At 40.4% G+C, this 23,504-nt stretch overlaps 1 protein-coding gene across 4 annotated transcripts in view; it reads right to left on the reverse strand.

Annotated features, from left to right (window-relative positions):
* Positions 1 to 1,034: 1,034 nt before the first annotated feature.
* Positions 1,035 to 23,504, reverse strand: part of AGAP1 (ArfGAP with GTPase domain, ankyrin repeat and PH domain 1) — a 373,158-nt gene continuing 350,688 nt past the window's right edge. For all 4 annotated transcript variants that reach the window (XM_035139168.3, XM_088666036.1, XM_088666000.1 and 1 more), the window contains 2 exons: positions 12,009 to 12,264; positions 1,035 to 5,870 (listed from right to left, as the gene is read on the reverse strand). In XM_035139168.3, the coding sequence (XP_034995059.3) occupies positions 5,667 to 5,870; positions 12,009 to 12,264 (460 nt within the window). In that variant the 3' untranslated portion in view covers positions 1,035 to 5,666. The remainder of the gene's footprint in view (positions 5,871 to 12,008; positions 12,265 to 23,504) is intronic.

Here is a 23,504-nt window from a genome sequence, read left to right on the forward strand (position 1 = left end):
AGTCTTGGTAGACCACAAACTTGACATGAGTCAACAGTGTGATGCAGCAGCTAAAAAGGCCAATGCAATTCTGGGCTGCATCAATAGGAGTATAGCATCTAGATCAAGGGAAGTAATAGTACCACTGTATTCTGCTCTGGTCAGACCTCACCTGCAGTACTGTGTCCAGTTCTGGGCACCACAGTTCAAGAAGGATACTGACAAGCTGGAACGTGTCCAGAGGAGGGCAACCAAAATGGTCATAGGCCTGGAAACAATGCCTTATGAGGAACGGCTTAGGGAGCTGGGTATGTTTAACCTGGAGAAGAGAAGATTAAGGGGTGATATGATAGCCATGTTCAAATATATAAAAGGATGCCATATAGAGGAGGGAGAAAGGTTGTTTTCTGCTGCTCCAGAGAAGCAGACACGGAGCAATGGATTCAAACTACAAGAAAGAAGATTCCACCTAAACATTAGGAAGAACTTCCTGACAGTAAGAACTGTTCAACAGTGGGATTTGCTGCCAAGGAGTGTGGTGAAGTCTCCTTCTTTGGAGGTCTTTAAGCAGAGGCTTGACAGCCATCTGTCAGGAATGCTTTGATGGTGTTTCCTGCTTGGCAGGGGGTTAGACTGGATGGCCCTTGTGGTCTCTTTCAACTCTATGATTGTCCATATACTGACTGTGGAGTCAAACTAATAGGTATTACAATATATATGTTGATGGGGAAAAATACATTCATCAACATTTACAATAAGTGCTTATATATTTGAGAGAAGCTGTACAAGTGTAGAATTAGGCTACAAGTAGTTGACATGCTTTGCATGAACAAGGTTGCAGGCTCAATCCTTGTGATGTCCAGCTGAAAAGCATCTAAGCAGTGCTTAGAAAGACATTGACGATAGACAATACTGGGCTCTATCAATCAATGCATTTTACAAGTATTTATTTATTTAGGGGGGAAATGTTCTTTACCTTTAGTAACTAGAGAGAAATTTCAGCAGTTGCCTTTGTGAAAAGATGTGAAAGAACAACATTTACAGGCAAACAAGGGTATTTTCTTATATTTATTAGAAAGAGACATATCCAATATAGCAGTCTCTCTCTTTGCATTACTTTACAACATTTTTAAAATTCAGAATACTGTACAGCTGACACACTAAGAAGGGATGGAGAAAGCGAGAGGGAAACATAATACAAATTGACATTTAATCGAACAAGATCATATGAAACAACAAGCAAAGTGAAATGTCTCCCAATATTAACCAGACGAGACAAAGGAAAGCATGTAACTCAACTACCAACACAAAAACTTCAGATATGAATTGAGTGCTCTAAATAACTACTTCACCCTAATACGTATCAGCCACACCCTTATTGTCACACCTGAAGAAACCCAGATTTGGAGCAGCGACAGGAAGAGGGTGTTTTAACTCTTTCCCCACCGATCATTTCCCTGCTAAATACTTCTAGCTGCTTAGATACTTTGCTCACGTATCTTTTTCCCCCTCAGAGAGAAAAGCAGATGGGGAGAGATATTATCATTGGGAAAATGGCCTATGGGAAAATAGTTAAGTACTGCCCTCCCCACATCATATTCTGAGCCCCCTGCAGCAGCATTACAGTAAAAACAAAACCCATTAGGAGACATTCTTTATGTCACATCTCGCTCAGCCTGTACAATCCTGCTCCTATGCAGGACTCTCTTGTATTAATCAGACACTCGTGTATATATAGTGCTGTCTACATCTCTTTCTTTATCCATGCAGCATAATCATAATATCTCTCCCCCATCGGCTTTTCTCTCTGTATTTAGCAGGGAAATGATCGGTGGGGAAAGAGTTAAAACACCCTTGTCCTGTCACTGCTCCAAATCTGGGCACACACCCCATAGTTACATTAAAGTGAACATAGAAAGCACTGGGGCAGGGGCGTATCCAGGATCAAAATTAGGGGGGGCAAGGGGCGGGGGCAAGGGGCGGGAGGGGAGGGGCCACAGTGGGAATGTGGGCCTGGCTACGTTGCCTGCGCCGCCCAGCTCTTCTGAGGAGGCGGCCCCAGGCTCCCGCTCCCGGCGCGAAGCTCCAGAGGTGTGCGGGGAACGCGAGCTTGTGGCTGCCTCCTCCGCCTCCCAGGTCTTCTGAGGAGGCGGCCCCAGGCTCCCGCTCCCGGCGCGAAGCTCCAGAGGCAGGCGGGGAACGCAAGCCTGTGGCTGCCTCCTCCGCTTACGCTCCCCGCGCGCCTCTGGAGCTTCGTGCCGGGAGCGGGAACCTGGGGCTGCCGCGCCTGCGCCCCTCAGCCTTCTGCTTCTAGGAGGGGCAATTGCCCCTCCTGCCCCCCGCCTACGCCCATGCATTGGGAGACACGCCACATCTTTCCCACTGTATCTGGTTTGGCCTAAATAAAACAAGATGCTTTGAGCATCATGGAGAATCCTTGAAAAGTGTGAGTGCATGATTTCCCTCTTTAAAAATAACTAAATATATTATTATAATCCTGAACTCATAACAAACATGTCACACTCCACTTATGCCACATGCAAATATGGCATAGCCAGATCTGTTGTCCCTGTGATTTAATATATTTTGATTCAATGCATGGGACTTTTATCCAAGAAGGTGGCAGGGAAGGAAATGCAAGAGGAACAGTGAGCTTATGAGGCAGGAGTTTTTCTTACAGTATCAGTGAAGTTCTGATTTTAGCATTGTGACTTTCAGCCAGGTAGTGGCATTTGACTCTGGGAATGACAAGCTGCTCTTCTGCAGTCAGGTGTTTTGAATAAATGAAATTTCAGGTTTTACTTTCACTTTTATAGCATTTGTATGTAAGTGTTGCTGAGGAGCTGATGGTTGGGGTAATTGTTCTCTTAAACTTTCCCCTACTCTTCCTTCATGTATTCTAGTTTCTTCAGGTGTGACAATAACTTTTGTTTGGGTGTGGCTGATACATATTTTCTATTATGAGAAACACATTGTGTCACTTTCACTAATATAAATGTGTTGAGTTTCACCCTAAGTTATTTAGATTGTGTACAGTATTCTGTCTTTTGGTTATGTGTATTTTGAATTGCGAGGCATGAGTAGGAAAAAGGGTATGTTATAGAGAAGGAATTAATGTTGAAACTGCCCGAGAGAGATACCAGTGAAGAATTCTTTACATGCAATAACAAAACATACATTTACCTGCATTTAACACTCCTGTGGTATTTTATTTCTTTGTGACTGTATTTTCCATTGAAGGGGAAAATAACTGGAGAAAATAAAGCACAGAACTGAATTTGTGCTGAGAAGACCAGAAGAAATACTTTTGTAATGTTGTCTGGTAACTTGAGCCAAGAGAAGCCTCACAGGCACAAACTACAGTCTTTGTGCAACAATGCTTGAGTTGGCCGCCTTATTCCATTGGTTTTCTCTTTTCGTGTATTCAGCTCTGTGAGCATTTAAAAGAAATAAAAGAGCCATGGGAATTTTGCAGCATGAGTCCACATTTGTGGCTTTGAAGATGTTCAGGCAGATACTAGGTTTAATGCGGCTTCCATAACACTGCTTACGTGACACTAGCAATCGGCTGATGCCTTCCCTCCATCACCGCCATGTTCATCAGAACCTGGGGCTGCAGACCCTCTGCTCTTTTAGGGGAGGTACAAAAACCAAGTACTTTCTATTGACTTCATTTGGGGTACTCTTGGCATTACCACAATTTGTACCACTAAATTGTATTTTGTCAAGCCTTATTTTAGTAAACTGTCAGGAAGAAAGCTTAGGAAATTGTCCCTTGCCCAACAAAGAGCAGAGGGTCTGCAGCCCCAGGAGATTACAACATTACAAAAGTATTTCTTCTGGTCTTCTCAGCACAAATTCAGTTCTGTGCTTTATTTTCTCCAGTTATTTTCCCCTTCAATGGAAAATACAGTCACAAAGAAATAAAATACCACAGGAGTGTTAAATGCAGGTAAATGTATGTTTTGTTATTGCATGTAAAGAATTCTTCACTGGTATCTCTCTCGGGCAGTTTCAACATTAATTCCTTCTCTATAACATACCCTTTTTCCTATTCATGCCTCGCAATTCAAAATCACAGAACCCACAAAGGAGACAAAAGCTAAAAACAATTCAGTGCTACCAATACACTGAAACTGCTATTGTTATCTAAAATCCTTCCCAGAAGTCAGCCATTCCACGGGATCCATTCTGGAGGACAAGAAGCTATGATTGGACCCTGATTCTTGCATACTTTGCTTCAGGCTCCCAAGCACACTCCACAACATTTTCAGGAAGCACACAGTGAAAGATGTTTGTGCTTCTGGAAGACAATGGTCTGCCTTTCCAAACCATATTTCCCAACACCTTTTCTGTAAACATGTGCCAGCATCTTAGACAGATATGCTTTTCATCAAGGAAAAAATCTATTTCTTTGTCTGGAGTGTTTTCACGATCTATTACTACAATCTGTGATCCCTTAGATCCTAACTATCTGCACATTATGTCACATCAATTATAGTTTATAAATTAACAGAAGTATATTTGCCTTACAAAAAAATCAATGCATACTTACGAACATTTAAAAATTTGAATAGAATATTTTACATACACATAACCAAAAGACACAATACACAATCTAAATAATTTAGGGTGAAACTTAACACATTTATATTGGTGAAAGTGACACAATGTATTTCTCATGATGGAAAAAATTAGCCTTTTATGTAGTTATTCTCATAAATGAGCTTGAAATTTTTTTTCCTTAGCAGTATTCATTAATCCCTTTTGCATTTCATAGCTATTCTTATTTATTTTTTCCATTTTGTTTTTACACCAAGGAGGCTGCAGTCAAATAATACTCAGCAACTGATTTCCTCTCTTTGGACTGAAAAATTAAACAGATACTAAATTATGACAGTGAATTTAGAAAGGAAGGCTCCAAGGGCTTGAAAGAACATGTCTGAGATAATATGATGCTTCTAAGAATATTGCAATCACATCCAAGCAATCACCGAAGCGTGCCATGTAACTACCTCCTCAGCTAATATGCTTTTTTCTCCGTGATGACTAATCATGTTCTATTAAACAGCAGTAATGCTGGAAGAACTCAACTATACAAGTGTAATGAAGCCAGTATTCTCCCTGGACAGATTAGCTACAACTGATTTGACACATACCATCATAGGAGCTTCAGACCTGACAAACTCTGTGCTTGCTTCTGATTTATGCCGTCAAGCTCTTTAGAAAAGGGAATGAAATCCAAATGTTCAGTTTGGTAGAGGTGAATTGTACTGATGTGCTGAACTGTCAGTTAAGGAAAGTTGCAATTTCTTCTCGTCTTCCCCCTGTTGTTTCCCTCCAGTAACTCTCGTGCAATACTTGCCTTGAGAGCCTTGCCTCGAGACACCCAGTCAAATGGTCCCATGTCATGTGCTATCATTAGTGAATCCATGACCTCTCTTTGTCTTCTCCTCCCATCTACAGTTTCATCCTTTGAGTTCTTTTTATTAAAACAAATGGTTTCTGCAGTCCTCTTTTCTCCTTCTTGTCTTTTTACAGTAGCCAGGCAATTCCCGCCCTCTCTGGAGAAAGTGAGAACTGAGGAGAAAAGAAGGGCTCTTTTACAGACTCATGGGCTTCAGCTGTGGAAGTAATGCCTAACATGTATGAATATTAGTAAGGTCAGAAAACAAGAGCCAGTATTTTCAGATGATGGTGGGCATCCTTGCACTGCTGTTGTTCCTATTAGTGTTCTTCCATGATAAATTGGGAGTAGCCATAAGGACAAAGCACTCATCGGGGCAGCCGTACTGCAGGAGAACGTCAATGCACTCTTGGCTGGTGGCTTGCCTGGCATAGGCCAAAGCACCGTTTCCATGGGCATCGCGGGCCATAACGTCAAGACCATACTGTGGAAAGAACAGGCAGCATTTAGGAACAGGAGCAGGCAGAGAAGCTGGAAAGAAATCATTCTCATTACCTAGTTTTAAATCTGAGCAGCTTTCTGTTGTGCCCCCAGCTACCACCGCTGAGGTCAGCAGCACTCCTGCCTCACTCAGGGAGAAGGGGGCTTCATTCATGCCTGATGACCCTAGATGCGCTCGCCAACTTTCAAGGGAGAACAGTTTTAAATTAATCAAGCGCTTTTAAACTATATACACATTTTAAGGGATATACACTGATTCTGAGCTGCCAGCATTCATAAGACCTTTGCACCAGGTTGGAATATGTACATGTTAGGGGAATGTTAGGGAATGTACATATTGTAAATTATGCATAATAACTGCAAAATGTACAAAATTAATATACATACAATCCCCAAGGCCTGTAGATGGATTCAGAAACGTGCAGAGTTTCCTATTATTCTTCTTTTTAAAAAAATTACTTGATTTTTGCAATAATACAATACAACAATGATATAAACAAAAAATAAATAAATAAAAATAAAATAAACCAACTTCGGCATTTTAACATTACCTTCTATATACATATATCCGAATATTGTTTTTCATTTTCATTTTTACCCTCTTAATTCCCTGTGACTTCCCTCCACCCATGTTTGGCATCATTAAATTTAATACAGTATCTTTAAATTGTGTTTGAGCAATATATTAATGCTATTAACCATAAGATCTTATACTTTGTTCATTTTGATTTTGTGGGTTTCAGTTTAAACATATCAACAAATTACTTTTGGAACATTGTTTTGCCATGTATTCCTCTACGCATTCCTATTCTTTCTTAAATTTTGATTAGATTGTAATCTGATTGCTGCCATCATTTTAGCTAATTCAATAAATTCACAAAATTTAATTTGCCATTCTGCCACTGTTGGGATTTTTTCTCCCTTTCAATTTTTTGTGACCAAAATCCTTGTGGCGGCTGTCACATAAAGAACATTTTTAACATTGTCCCTGGGGATGTCTTTTGTCACTATTCCTAAAAGGAAAGCTTCTGGTCTTTTTTCGAATGTTATTTTGAACATTTTTTTCAATTCTTCATAAATATTTCCCCAGAACTTTTTAATTTTGTCACATCCCCACCAAACATGATACAATGTTCCTTCTGATAACTTGCATCTCCAACATACATTTATTTCTAGTTTATTTTTTTTTGCTAATTTAGCAGAGGTCGTGTACTACCTGTACAACATATTCATTACATTTTCTTTAATGGTATAACAGGCAGTAAATTGATATCGTATTTCCAAAGTTTTTCCCATTGGTCCATCTGTATTGCGTACACAAAATCTTGTCCCCATCCTATATAATAAAGTCCCTGTGTCTCTGCGTCCAGTCCCTGTGTCCCTGTGTCCGCGCTACTGCGCATGTGCCCCACGGACACAGGGATTGGACGCAGAGACTGGACGCACACACACACACACACGCTCTCCCCACCCCCACCCCTCTGCCTACTGTTTCCCTCGTGATCCTCAGAAGAATTGCGGCCTTCTCCTGGGCGCCCGCTGCCCAGCTGGGCTCAGTGGAGCGCCTCGACGAAGCGGCGGCTGTGGGAGGCACACGGGAGCAGCCATGGGAGGCACGTGTCGCTGCCGCCGAAACAGGCCGAATGTTCTAGCGCCCGTTTATTAAACGGGCTGAATGACACTAGTTTAATCATAATTTCCTTTATCTCTTCATCTTTGAGTTCCCATTCCAATAATAATTTGTACGTTTTTGATAATTTTTAAAATAATTTTGTAATAATTCTAATTGAAATTTTGATTCTTCTTTTTGGAATCCATTTTTTTGGTCTGGTTTAAATATATCATTTAATTGATAATATTGTAACCAACTCGTACAATGTTGAGAAATTTCTTCATAAGATTTCAATTCTAACTGTCCTTGTTCTTCTTTTATTAATTGTTTAGATGTTGCCCAATTTGTATCCATATTTTTCTTTTTTATCAAAATTGCCTCTAATGATGCAGCCCACCATGGAATCTTTGGCTCGAATAAATTTTGATACTTCCTCCAAATATTAAATAAATAACTTCTGATTATATAATTTGAAAATCATAGATGTACATTTGTCTTATTATAAACTAAATAGGCATGCCATCCATACCTGTTGTTGAATCCCTCTCAGTCCAAGATGTCCCTATTTTCCAATAATATTCATTCTTTTATCCAGCAGAGGCAAGATGCCTCATAATATATTTTCAAGTCTGGGAGGCCAAAGCCTCCCCGTTCTCTTTTATCTGTTAATAATTTGTATTTTATGTGAGGCATCTTACCCTGCCAGACAAACTTAGACAAATATTTCTTTCATAAATTAAAACAATCCATTTTTTCAATTATGGGGATCATTTGAAAAAGGAACACTAAGTTGGGGAGAATATTCATTTTTATTGCCGCAATTCCACCCCACAAGGATAACTTTAATCTGGACCAAATTTCTAAATCTCTCTTTATATCTTTCCAAATGTTATTATAATTATCTTCAAATAAATTTATATTTTTCATTGTAATTTGGATTCCAAAATGTTTTATTTTCTTTACTATTTGCAATTCTATTTTAACTTGCAGTTCCTTTTTCTCCTGTTTCCCGATATTCTTTAACATTACAGTGGAACCTAGGCTTATGAACACCTCGGTTTACGAATTTTCAGTTTACGAACGCCGCGGACCCATCTGGAATGGATTAATAATAATTCACTTTCCATTACTTTCAATGGGAAAGTTCGCTTCAGTTTATGAACGCTTCAGTTTATGAACAGACTTCCGGAACCAATTACACCCATGCTTCGGGTTAAGTACGCTTCAGGTTGAGTACTCCGCAGACCCGTCTGGAACGGATTAATCCACTTTCCATTACTTTCAATGGGAAAGTTCGCTTCAGTTTATGAACGCTTCAGTTTATGAACAGACTTCCAGAACCAATTGTGTTCATAAACCGAGGTACCACTGTAATTTTGTTTTTGTTGTGTTAAGTTTAAAACCTGAAACTCTGCCATAGTCTGACATTTTTTCTAATATTTTGTTGATACTTCCTTTGGAATTCTTCACCAATAATACTAGATTGTCTGCAAACGCCCTTAGTTTAAAAGATTTATTACCTAAAGATATATCTTTTATCTCCTGCTCATCCCTTATTTCTTGATTAAGGATTTTCAAAGTTAAGATAAATAGTAAGGGAGAGAGTGGGCAACCCTGCCTGGTTCCCTTTTCTATCTTGAAAAGTTCTGACATTTCATTATTGATTATCAAATTTGCTTTTTGCATATCATAAATTGCCATTACTCCTTTGCTGAACTGTTCCTCCATTTCCATTACTTCAATAATTTTCATAATAATAATAATAATAATAATAATAATAATAATAATTTATACCCCGCCCATCTGGCTGGGTTTCCCCAGCCACTCTCGGTGGCTTCCAAAAGGATATTAAAATACAATAATCTATTAAACATTAAAAGCTTCCCTAAACAGGGCTGCCTTCAGATGTCTTCTAATAGTCTGGTAGTTGTTCTCTTTGACATCTGGTGAGAGGGCGTTCCACAGGGCGGGTGCCACTACTGAGAATTTCCATGATATGTTGTTGAAAGTTTTTTCCGCATCAATGAACATAAAAGCAGCCTTTTTGTTTGGATGAATGTCTAGATATTCGATTGCACCAATAACCAGTCTCATGTTATTACACATCTTACTTCCCAGCAAGAATCTAGCTTGATCTTGTTTAATAATATTATTAAGAACTTCTTGTTGTTGTTTAGTCGTTTAGCTGTGTCTGACTCTTCGTGACCCCATGGACCAGAACATGCCAGGCACTTCTGTCTTCCGCTGCCTTCCGCAGTTTGGTCAAACTCATGTTCGTAGCTTCGAGAACACTGTCCAACCATCTCGTCCTCTGTCGTCCCCTTCTCCTAGTGCCCTCCATCTTTCCCAACATCAGGGTCTTTTCCAGGGAGTCTTCTCTTCTCATGAGGAGAAGGAACTGGCAAACCACTCCAGTATTTTGCCAAGAAAACTCCATGGACAAAGACAACAGACATATTAAGAACTGTTTTTTTAATAGTATTGTTGATTGATTTTATAAAAATATAAGAACTGTTTTTAGTCTATTAGCTAGGATTTCAGTGTAGATTTTATAATTTTATAATCAGTATTCATTATTCAACAATGAGATAAATTTTGTAATGTAGAGCTGTGAGTCCATCTGGGCCTGGGCTTGATGCAGTTCCATCATAGTTATAGGGACATTCAATAATTTATTTTTTTCTCTTATAATTTTGGGAAAGTTCCTTCTTTGGAGGTACTCTACTACCTTTTTTTCTTTTTCACTACTTGTTTCATAGAGGTTTTTTTTTAATAATATCTGACAAAACATTTGCTTATCTCCTCTGGATTATCTATAATTTTTTTTCTTCCTCTATCACTTTATCTATTATTATTTTTCCTTATGTCTCTTTTTTAATTGCCACACAAGCATTTTTCATGATTTATTAGCAAATTCAAAATTTCAAAATTCCTCTCTTTCATCCATTTAATATAGTTTTCTATTTCATAATTTAGTAAAGTTGATAATTGATTTTGCAAAAGTTTAATTTCTTGGCTTGCACTCACATTCTTTGGATGTTTGGCTCATATTTTTTCATTCTCTTCTATTTCATTTCTAATTTGATCCATTTCTCCCTCTCTGCTTCTTCTTTGTATCATATTTTGTTGGATATAAAGTTCTCTTATATAGACCTTGCTTGAGTCCCATATCATCCTTTGCCATGTTTACTTGGAGAAATTCCTTAAGAAGCTGTTGTGCTTTGTTCAATTTTTTTTCATCATTTAGAATTTTTTCATTCATTCTCCATCTTCTTTTTATTTTTCTGTTATTTTTTAATTCTAACGTAATTGAATTGTGGTCTGTTACTGATTTGGGTTATATTTCTATTTTTTTAATCTTCAAAATTAAATTAATTGATGTCCATATTCCATCTATTCTTCCTGCTGATTGTCTAGCCTCTGAATAACATGTGTATTGTTTTTCCTTTGGATGTTTGTGTCTCCACACATCTTTTAAATTTAGGTTGTCCACCATTTGAAAAAATATGTGTGGGAGTCTTCCCCCTTTTGATTTCCCCTTTCTTTCTGTTCGATCTAATTCCACTGAGGTAACACCATTAAAATCTCCTAGTAGGATAATTTTTTCATTTATATATTCTAATCATTTTTCTTCCACTGATTTAAAGTAATGTGTTTTATTCCCATTTGGGGCATAAATTCCTACCACAAATATTTTTTCTTTTCCATTCTTCAGTTGTATTCCCAATAATCTACCTTCTTCATCCTTCAATATTTGTTCTGAGTCTATTTTAGGGTTTGTATACATTACAAATCCCATTTTCTTTTTAATGTCTGAGGAGATGAATTCTGTTCCAAGTTTTTTATTGTTCAATACTCTTCTATGTTTTCTTGCCACATAAGTCTCCTGCAAGCAGATTACATGCAGAGTTTCCTCTTCATGAGTGGATTATGTGCACATTCTCCTTGTGGCCTGGTGAATGTGCAGAATGGCCATATGTTTGTTTTGCCCATTAACTGTTCAACCTATATATGTATATATACCACCACAACGCTCCAAACACTTGTATCAAATCAAACACATAAGCTGTACTACAGGGCCTGGCTAAACCAAAGTGACAATTCAAACACACCCATTAATGCAGGGCTACTCTCTCAAATTAATGTGGCACATAAAGGTAAAGGGACCCCTGACCGTTACGTCCAGCCGTGGACGACTCTGGGGTTGCGACGCTCATCTTGCTTTACTGGCCGAGGGAGCCGCCGTTTGTCCGCAGAAAGCTTCCAGGTCATGTGGCCAGCATGACTAAGCCACTTCTGGAGAACCAGAGCAGCACATGGAAACACCTATTTAACTACTTGCACTTTGACGTGCTTTTGAACTGCTAGGTTGGCAGGAGCTGGGACCGAGCAATGGGAGCTCACCCCATTGCGGGGATTCAAACTACCGACCTTCTGATCGGCAAGCCCTAGGCTCTGTGGTTTAACCCACAGCACCACCCGCGTCCCTTCCTTGTAGCAAATACTCACCCAAATTAACAGTTGCACCAACACTACATTTCCTTTCCGGCATGCTAGATGTAAGGCTGAACGCCCATCTCCATCTCCACAGGTTTCATTGACTTCTTCTCGTGTCCCATGAGCAAGAAGCAGGATGACCGTTCGCAAATCTTCCTCCGCAGTTGCTCTTAGCAGGTGCTGGCCTAAGGAAAACTCTAAGGGCTGCAGTGGAGCAAGGAAGAGCTTCTGCTCATATTTTGCTCGGATCCAGTGCTCTTTTTCTTCCCTAGGGAAGCAAACAAACAAACAAATCATACAAAATGAATTCATCCATCTCCTACAGATACATCCTTGTGTTAAGTTTGTTCTAACACATGCCTAGTTTTGCAGATAATCTGGACAATGTAATAGTTGGGTTGAAATGAGGGCATTTTTAATGTTAGCGTTGGTTTTGTTTTTTGTTTTTAAATCCAGACACTTGAAATTCTGGTTTTTATTTTCTCTTGGATAAAAATAGCAAGAGAACAGTTGTATTCTATGGAAATATGCTATTTATTCCACTTTCTATGACATCTGGGTCACAAGTAAAAAAGACAGCATGGTAAGAATGTAGATTTATGGTTCAAATACATCACAATGCTAATATATGCCATGTAATTCACCAGTGATGTATGGAAGTGAGAGCTGGACCATAAAGAAGGCTGATCGCCAAAGAATTGATGCTTTTGAATTATGGAGAAGACTCTTGAGAGTCCCATGGACTCAGGGCAGTCTTGAGCAGGTCGGGCGCCCTGGCGCTGAGATCACTCCGGCGCCCCCGCCCTCGCAGCGCGCAGCACCGGGACCTTACCTAGAGCCGGCCCTGCATGGACTGCAAGAAGGTAAAACCTATCCACTCTGAAGGAAATCAGCCCTGAGTGCTCACTGGAAGGACAAATCCTGAAGCTGAGGCTCCAATACTTTGGCCACCTCATGAGAAGAGAAGACTCCCTGGAAAAGACCCTAATGTTGGGAAAGATGGAGGGCACTAGGAGAGGGGGATGACAGAGGACGAGATGGTTGGACAGTGTTCTCAAAGCTACCAACATGAGTCTGATCAAACTGCGGGAGGCAGTGGAAGACAGGAGTGCCTGGCGTACTCTGGTCCATGGGGTCATGAAGAGTTGGACACGACTAAATGACTAAACAACAACAAATTCACCAGAGGTCAGGAGAAAATGCCATTTCTACATATAAAAAAGAAAAGCAAATAGAGATGCATCCTCTGAATTACACAGATGCTCCCACAACCATTCTCCTAGATCAGCCCTCCAAATGTTGGACTCCAGCTCCCATCATGCCCAACTAGCATGGTCATTGGTTGGCGATAATAGGAGTAGTACAAAACATATGGGCAACTCCAGGTTGGAGGAGGCTGTCCTAGATTATACAAACACAATGTGGCAAATTTAATGCATTTGACTGGGGAAAGAAAGTGGATTTCTTTTGCTGGGAATACACTTGTTGGGAAGCAGCACTTTTGCAGTTGCCAATGATGGCACATTGGCGGAACCGACAAGAGGCTCTTTATGTATGATAGTATGCAACTGTGTACATGCTCACACACCAGTGTACATCCTTGGAGATAAAACACTGATTGAATGGGTGAAAGAAACGGGCACTGTTGGTCTCTCAGACTCCTACAACTTATCACAAATACGGATTCCAATATTCAGGGGAGAGTGCCATTGTTTCTGTAGCTGAAATGACACCAGGAGTGTACAAGAGTAAGATGCTATCTAACTTGGGGCGGGGCGGAGGGAACCTGGAGGCTTGCAAAACTACAAAAAAATCTTTACAAAGATATCCTGACGGGGAACCAGGAAATGGGATCAATGAAGAATGAGCATGCTCAGTGACCACAGAATTCTGGAAAATTTGCAGAGGGATAATAGAATGGAGTATCTGGTTCCTGCCCAAGGTTACAGGAGACTTGCAGAAACCTTTTGAAGACATCCTTGTTCATTGTGGTAATCTCTTTAAACAGAAAGCCACTTCAGGCCAAAGTAAGGAAGTGTGGTCATGCCTTGGCTTTAGTTCTTCAAGTACAAAAATAAACAGTCCTTTGAGGTTTTGCAGCAATGCTTACCCTTCTTCTAGTAATGTAGTGTCAGGTTAGCTTTAATCTGTTTTCAAATGCTTATGTAAACAGGCCATTTACAAAGTAAATCTGGATTAGTTTTGTATCACTTCATGGTGAGGAAGGCTGACCTTTAACATAACCTCCCTGAATACTTTTACGCAAACCTTCCCACATAATGTACTTCACAAAGGTAAGAGGTTTCATATATAAAGGACATCTTCCCACCCTCCCATATCTGAAGCAGGATGCTACCAAATAGCTGTGAAAAACTTTTATTTCTTTTTGTGAACATGCTTTTTATTGGGTTGTTTTTTTCAAACTTTAAAAATAAAAAAATGGACTGGGTACCATTTCAGTACATTTTAGAATACTTGCCGTTCAATCTTATGCATGTCTAACTCAGAAGTAAGCGAAGGTTCCCAATGAATCCGGGGACACTTTTGAACTTCAATTGATTTTGTATGGGGACTGATTTGTAAATCCTGGGACTGTCCCCGGAATGTAAAAACAGACCTAAGGTATTTGTTAAAAGAGTAACAGAACAAAATAGGGCACTGTAAACAATAGTGCAAAGAACCCCAAAAAGCATTAAAAATCTAAAAAGTCTAGGAAAATACAAAAGTTTTCACCTAATCCAAAAATACTATAATTGATGCACCAGGTGAGCCTCTCTGGGTAGGGAATCTCACTATTGGAGTACTATATGTATGGGAGAAGATCCTTCAAGGAACTGGTCTTCAAGCTGTTTATTATTGTACAGGATTAATACCAGCAGACTGGAAATTCCTTAATCAGCCTGGTAATGGACTGAGAGCCAAAGCGCTGGCATAGATAGCGTGGTCGTTATTAGCCAGTCCCTGATTACAATCCTGCTTTTGGAAGCAGATCTATTATGGTCAGTAATGCATTATAATATATATAATACACTATAATATATAATGCATTGCAGTAATCCAATTAGGAGGTTACCAGAACATGGATAATTGTGGCAGGGTAACCTCTGTGTTGGTGTATTATTACTAATAATAAGTGTTCTGAGTTACTAAGGCCACTTAGGCTCAAGAGAGTGTGAAAGATCCAATAGCCCCCTCAAAGTATACAGCAGATTCTTTAAGGGGAAGCACCACCACCTCCAGACAGGTTGAACCACTGACTACTCAGCGATCAGAGAACCCACCCAGTAATAGCACTTCAGTCTTGCCTGGCTCCAGCCTCATCCAGTCCATGACAGCACCTATGCACTGGTTCTGAACACCCACTGCCTCAACTGAAAGGAAGCAACCTCAGTCCACATCTTCATGTAGATCAGGGACGTCCAACTTCTAAGAGACTGTGATCTACTCACACAATTAAAATCTGGCAGTGATCTATCATGCCACAGACTCTCCCAGCTCACTAAGCTGTTAACTTTTCAGTTTTCAACACCTCCTCTTCCCAGTCTGCGTCTTATGCGCTGACCTGCATCTGACCCAGCTCTGACCGCTGGCACCTCCAAATGGGTTCTAGATTACATTCCCATCAAATCAGGATGCTAGGAAAGGAAAAAGCCACAACCATATCCCTGCAAAGGAGGGGCACAAAGAAGAGCAGTAGTGTAGGGGTTGCAACTTTTTATGCCAAGGGCTGCATTCTCTTGGGGATAATCTGTCAAGGGCTGCATGCCAGCAGTGGGCAGAAATAGAGCTGAAAATTGGTCAACCTAGAGAAAAATGGTAGTCAATATAGAAAGAATTATTTGGAGTTGGGGTGGGAACTCACAAGGCAAACATTAAGATGACTAAATCAAGACTTGGGACAGCTCACTGGGCTACATAGTGGTTTGGAATGGTGGGTGTGTTGTTTACTGTATTTCACTTAATTCACTTTCTTTCACTGGATGACTTAAGATGGTGCCAGATTCAATGTACCTGGCTAAGACTAGAAATCACTTCAAAGAGCACAAACACTAAATGGTTGGTCTGGTATCACAGACTGTTGCTGGGATCCACAGCTTATTTTGGTTCAGATTTCTTTTTCCCCAAGGAAGGCCAGTCCAAGAGCAGAGTTGTCAGCACTAGATCACTTAACCTCATTCCAATCCCCTTGAGGACCCCTGTTCGCATACCCTGTTAGCTAATGAGCTAAAAAATGAATTATTAGAGCAGTATGCAATAAGCTGAAAGGAGGCGGCACAGTACTTCATTTTAGCCAGTGCTGACATACCTTTAAATAAATCAGTTGTATAAAAGAGTGAGGGAAATGAGAGGAAGAGCAACTAATCAGCAAAGAGATAGTGAACGTCTCCCTAGAAGTGAAAGATACATGCAACTGAACATCTGCTCTAAATGTTTTTCTTTCTTTTATGCAAAACTTCTCTTTCACTAACGCATCATGTTAAAATCACGGTAGCCAACACTCCCCCACCTAGCTACTTGTCAACCTAGTTAGTTGTCTTATTTGATTGCAATTGAAATTTTATAATCTATTTCCCTGGGATCACAAAACGGGTTAAGACTAACACACTAAAATGTTAAGTAATGCTCTGATACAACCCTGGGAAATCCAAGAATATATCAGTTGGTAGGACTAAGACTTTCTTTCAGTAACTTGATTCAAAATACTGGAATAACACTGTTCCAAGTTATCGGTGATTCAAATAAGGAACCATTAACACTACCGTAACAAGTAGAAATATAGTTAATAAGACCAGACAATACTTAGTAAAAATCAAATCTCTTTTCCTTTCAACCTGTTACTGTTAGAAATTTAAAGCCTTGTTTATAACAAAGCCTTGATATAACTGGATGCAAATAATCATGCTGCCTGCTCCTCTATGCCAGAGAAGTGATGATGCATTAAAGCCTGACGAAACAGCACCATCAATTTCCTGGCTTTAATATGCATCTCTACCATCAAGGAACTCTAAGCATCTTTTAATGCAAATAATGGAAACAGAGCCCTGCTTCCGACTCTGCATATGGGCTACTCAAAAATAGCCCAAAAGCCTTTCGTTTATTTAGCTCCTTGAAGATAACATCCAATTACTTAAATTACTCTGCCATTTGCAACATATCATTGTCATCTGAAAACAAATAAACCAGAAACCATTGGTGGGGATGAAGTGAAGGGGGAAGAAAAATGGACAGGAGGCAAACAGCAGATACATTTCTGACAACCATTTTGCTTCACAAACTTGACTGTGCTGTGCCATCACAGCATGGTAGAGCATAAATATTCAGTTATGAGTTCATGTCCTGGACATATCAAATCATATTTCCAATGCAATATTACACTTTCCCCCCTTTCCCTTATGTCCTTTTCAATTCTATCCTAACATTGTCCTAGGACAAATTTTATCCAGTGATGGAAATGTAAAATTCAAACCACTTTTATCTGTATCTGTGTGATACAGCAATACTGGAATTGTCATATAATAAATAAGGAGCTTTGCAGGCTTATTGCAAAAAAAATTGCCATCCGAGATCTAATGTCTATTAGGATTTCGATTCACAGATCTTTTGAGCAGTTGGGTTTTTCACACAACTTTCCATAAAAAAGCTTTTCTCAACACATGGTACCTAAATATACATTTCACACAATAGGCAGAAGAAACCACTAAATCTTGGGAGGTAGAGACGATTATAGCTTCTTGAGAAGTGCAGCTGTATACATGTTCAATGCATTGCCACTGTACATTTTTAGGGCAGTACTACATGTTATTTTTGACCAAAATGGCTTCCTGGGGTTGCTTTTCCTCCCTGTCCTTTTCTGCAATGTTTAGAAAAACTCCTGTGTTGTTGCATTTCTGTGTTGTAGTTTTCCTTCATCCTGCCTGTGAAAGATGGGGAGCCAAGGCAGGAAACACATGTGATTAAGAATTCCCATGCGTTAGAATGGGAATACGCTCTTGGTGGCATCTCTTTGCCATGTCTCAATGTGCACTACTTCATGTGTATATCTAACAAACCTGAGGTGTGTACCTAAATGTAAAGTGTCCCTGAGTGAACACTATGCTTTAATGCTGTGCTAAAAACATCTAGTCACTCCATACATCAATTTATGATGCTGGGAAGAAAGCTTTACAACCAACTTTGCAAAACCACTATAATTAAAATTTCTTTTCATGCAAATTACACACAGAAACATGAACAAAATATTAAAACATGCAGATTTCTGGATTTTCATTGCTCTGATACAGCAGAACAGAAATACTTACGACAAGCTAAGCAGTATCCTAAAAACATAGGAAAATAATTGGTCTTCTTTGCTAACCACTGATAAATAGACAAAAATATGTCCTGTCCTACCACAAACTATCAGTCCGTCCCCTTTAGTATCCTAAAATGTCTTAATTTAGTAATCCAGGCAGTATGTCAACACAATTTGATGAAATGTCTCATAATCCAGACCCTTACTTTATTGTACTTCTGGCTCCTAGAAAAAGATGCTGGCATTGGAGGAGCAAGTAAGGAAGAGGGCATGTTTGGTTGCATGGGGGTACAGTGGGAAGAGGGAAAGGCAAATTCAGTTTTGCAGTAATTACTGAAATGGACCAGGGTGAGAGAGGAAGAGAGAGAAAAGAGCTAGCTGCAAGGAATTTCCCAAACTGTCTTCCTGCCTCAAGCAAAGCAGGAACTGGAAGGGACTCATGGAAGACGGGCTGGGAACAATATGCTGAGTAAACAGAGGGGCTTCCTCCGTCTCTGCAGGAGAAGCCCCAACCCTTTGGCAAAGGGAGTGCTTAGCAGTTGGCTGCTTCCTTTGCATGCATTCCTTCCCTCTTTGCCTGCGTTGCTAAGGGGAAAGGAGCACAGGCCCTCAAGGGATACAAGTTCCTTGCAAACCAGAGGGATGCAGACAGCAAACAAAGACCAATGGATGCCGATTCTCTAATTATTGAAAGCTTGTAGGGAAACCCGCCACTAAACAGTGCCTGCTGACAAAATGCAAGAATTTATGTGCACTTAGAAGTGGAAGAAAAAGAATAAATTTCTTTGTGCCTCCCGGTCAATACTATATGTGTTTTCAAACCTGCAGGGTGTTTTATGAGACTTAAAAACAAACAATAATCATTAATTAAATAAAACCAACCTATTAAGCTTATTAGGTCTTTCAAGTTACACTTCAGGTGACATGACAGGTAAAATAAATTACATACAAAGCATGTAGAAAAAATGTTGCTAAAAAGAATATGGGGAGCAATTATATTTAAGTTTGTTTGCTACAGCTTTGCCTATCTAGAAGATTATAAATTACACATTTTCAAAAATCGCTTGCTGGAGGTAAGAAGCTTAATAAATTAAGTTTATTTAATTAGCTACACCCAGAAGTCAGATAAAATTGTCTTTATTTTCATCTTACTTTTTGATACACACTGCAAGCTATGTTTTAAGACAGATTCAGAGTCAATGGATTTCAGGAACATGCCTGAAACTCAAGATATAGAAAAAACCTCAAGAAGAAACAGTTTATCTTGTCGCTAATCTTGATGCTTATCTTATTGCGGAACTTGAATGAGAAGTGACACAGTATTCCAGAGCTTTCCAAACTTTTCATGTTGGTGACACACTTTTTAGACACGCATCATTTCGCAACACAGTAATTCAGTTTTACTAGCAAACTGGAGGTTAAACCAACCCCTTTCCAGCCCCAGGAGGAGCGTGGGGAGCGTTCACACGACACACCTACACACTGCAGCCAACACACTAACGTGTTGCAACCCAGAGTTTGGAAAGCTCTGCAGAGTCAAGTTTACACATATCAGACTTGTAGTTTGATCTCAACTCCATAACTGCCTGACTTATGGAACAAAAGTCTAGAAGAATAACTCAAGAAAAGTAACTGTCATTTTATAATAATCTCAATGACATGTTCCAAGGCCCAAGTGCACTAGGAATAAATTCCAGTAAAGCTGAATGATTAAAGCAAGACTAATGTCTCAAAGTGATACCTGGTTCACACAATACAATTCTTTGCTTAAACAGATATAATTCCACATGGGAAAACTGTATGAGCATGATCCCATTGCATTCAATGAGTAAAAAATCGGTACATAATCCGCCCACTGAACTTAAAAGGATACAGAGGAGTTCAACTTTGCATGGATTGTGCTCAACAACAACAACAACAACAACACTTTATTACGGTCATAGACCAGCATAAGGAGGGAGGGGTACAATCTTTTAAAGTCACTTAAAAAACAACAACACTAAAAGAAGTTAAAACAGAATATGTATGTATGTCCGTAAGAATCCAAAAGAAGCTAAGAAAGTCTAAAAGAAGGGTTAGGAACATCAGACAAGAGTAAAAGAGTGCAAAAGGCTAGTATATATAAGACCAAAGATATCCAGCGGCGGAGCGAGCCAGGGCAGCATGCTCCGCGGGGCCTCGGAGGAGTCTGCCTGCCTTCTCCCACTCAGTTGCCCTACAGCTGGGGGTGGGGAGGCAACGGGTGGACTGTTTGGGCAGCGCGGAGCCTGTGCACACTCTAGCTACCATGTCTCTCCCAGGAGAGACGCTTGGCTCGGGCGTGCTACAGGCCCCGCAGTGAGTGCAGCCTGCAGGGCCATCTTTAGCAGATGTGGCACCGGAGTGCAAATATCCGCCCAGCACCCCCAAATTACCACTGATAGTGTTGGGGTGGCTGTAGCTGCACACTGCCAGCCATCCGGGGGGGGGGCAACTCTCCCCATACCGCTGTGAAGTTGCACCCCTCCCAAGCCTCCTCAGGAGAGCGATCCCTGCAGAGGCTTGGGAGGGAAGCTGCACATCCGCCAGCCTTATGGTTGGCGGGGCACAGCTGGCAGGCGTGCAAGGAAAGGGGAGGCTGCTATCAAAGCTGTGCAGCTCCCCCACTTTCTGGGGCACCCCTGAGAGGCCGAGGCCCTGGCGCAATGCACCACTAAGCCCTATGGGAAAGACGGCTCTGGCAGCCTGGCATTTTGTCAACCCCCTTCAGTGGTGACACCTGCGGCGGACCGCCCCTACTGCACCCCCTTCCTCCACCCCTGCAGATATCAGTCTACAGAGCACTCCAATACAAGTGGTCATTATATCTAGTTTGCGGCACAGGTTTGGGGCTTTTAAAGCATGCCTCTCCTTTGAGATAGGCAGGGTAGAGGGCCAGGCAATACTGAGGCAAGCAAGTGGGGACTCAAGGAGTGCCAATTTGCCCTGTCCAGCTGCCCAAATCAATTGTCTCCTTCAGCCTCATGACTGGCCTGCCCCTGCTGGCATCCCTGCTATTTAGGCAGTTGTGGGGAAAGAGATGTTGTGGTTAAACACAGAGCACATGATGTTTTCATACTGGGAAATGGAAATTAATGTTTTTTAACTGCATGTCAGAGAAGTTGCTGTAACTCCAAGTGCCAAAAAAGCATACACTACCCAAGAAACTCCTCATTGCGGGAGGCAGTGCAAGACAGGAGTGCCAGGCATGCTCTGGTCCATGGGGTCACGAAGAGTCGGACACGACTAAACGACTAAACGACAAAACCCAAGAAACTAAAGGGACCCAGGTGGCGTTGTGGGTTAAACCACTGAGCCTCAGGCTTGCTGATCAGAAGGTCGGCGGTTCGAATCCCTGCGATGGGGTGAGCTCCCATTGCTCGGTCCCAGCTCCTGCCAACCTAGCAGTTCGAAAGCATGTCAAGGTGCAAGTAGATAAATAGGTACCGCTACAGCGGGAAGGTAAACGGTGTTTCCGTGTGCTGCTCTGGTTCACCAGAAGCGGCTTAGTTATGCTGGCCACATGACCTGGAAGCTGTACGCCGGCTCCCTCCGCCAATAACGCGAGATGAGTGCCGCAACCCCAGAGTCGGTCATGACTGGACCTAATGGTCAGGGGTCCCTTTACTTTTACCTTTACCCAAGAAACATTTCTATGAGAAATATGTTAATAAATATTTTGATTTTAGAGACACTTTCACTCCATTATTTTAAATACCACCTGAATTATGCAAGCTCAACTGTCCCTGAAAAAGGGGGAAAGGGAGCCTAAATAGCATAATTTTAAAAAAGAGAGCTGAAATATCAATAACATAAGCTACCCATTATCTCTTTCTTATCTGCATAAATATGTACCTAGTAAGCTAAGCAGTAGAAAAACAACTGACACAGATATATTTAAACACATAAATCTCAATACTCCACCCCTGCTAGGTAAGAGATAGACAGAGAGAGGTAGTCAAGTGAGGGACTCAGGCTCCTTGTAATGGATCATTATCACAGGGAGGTACACCAGCAATGCACTTTACAGCAGTTCTTTCTGAGAAGTAGCTATCACACTGCATTAAGAATACCATAACAGTTGCTGATGTGATCTGCTTTGGAACATATCGCATCATAAACATATGAAAGAAAATAAATGGAGCTTTTCCTCTTCTCGCAATACTATACAACAGAGAAGTCTCCCAAGTACAACTGCATCGGTGCTTTTTAAATAACGAGGCTGAAAATCTAGGTTCCACTCAACTTCCACCTTATGTGAATTATAACTTTTGGTTTTTTTCTTTTTAATGACAGTTGTGGACAAGGACTAAACTAAAGAGGTTGCATGGGATTAATTAGGACAAACTGGAAAGCAAAGTCAAGGTTTCATGTTTCTGTCTAATATTAAGTTGATGAGGTATAAGAAAAATTCATGGACGATGTAAAATGATAGGATTGGAATAAAGGATAGTTTATATGGTTTTTGCTAACCTGAATAATTAAATCAGTTGTGGTGAAAACTGGTCAAAACAAAATGTTAGTTCTTACTTTTTTAAAAGGGAAAACTGCTTTAGTTTTGATGTCTGACTTGAAATACATTAATTGCCAGAGGATAAGTGGTGCCACTACACTCAAATAAAGGATTCTGACATTTCTGACTAAACATACTTATTTGGAAATAAGTCTTACTGTTCTTCATGGAACTTACTTTCATGTAAATGTACTTCCTGAGATTTGAAAACAATGTGCTTGGGGAGATGGAGAGAGAAAAGAGGATGTTATGGTTTAATTGCCTATAAACTCACTGATATAAACAGAAACTACTAGCTGATTCAAACAAAAGGAAAGGCTACAATGATGACATTATATCAAGTATTTCCATTGAAGACTTTACAGGAATTTAAACTGTGGTGATACTTTTCTACTAGCAAAATCCATGACACTCCCCCCCCCCCCCGCAGTCTCTTCAGGGCACCATTTGGAAATCATTTAAAAAGATAAAATACTTCTAATCTGTTACCAATTAGAAGAAACATGTGAATATTATTTTCTAATTTGAGACTCGACTACGTCTCAAAACCACAAAGAAGTAATTGAAATAATTACATCTCCTTCTGAATATTTCTATTATGCTCTTGAAACAAGAGGGGGGGGCACTTATTTGCCTGATGTGCCCGAGGGCTGAATGTATCAATAAGTACATCAAAGCCCCGCCA

This window comes from Zootoca vivipara, chromosome 1, assembly GCF_965207765.1.
Source record: "Zootoca vivipara chromosome 1, rZooViv2.hap1.1, whole genome shotgun sequence".
NCBI classification, from domain to species: domain Eukaryota; kingdom Metazoa; phylum Chordata; class Lepidosauria; order Squamata; family Lacertidae; genus Zootoca; species Zootoca vivipara.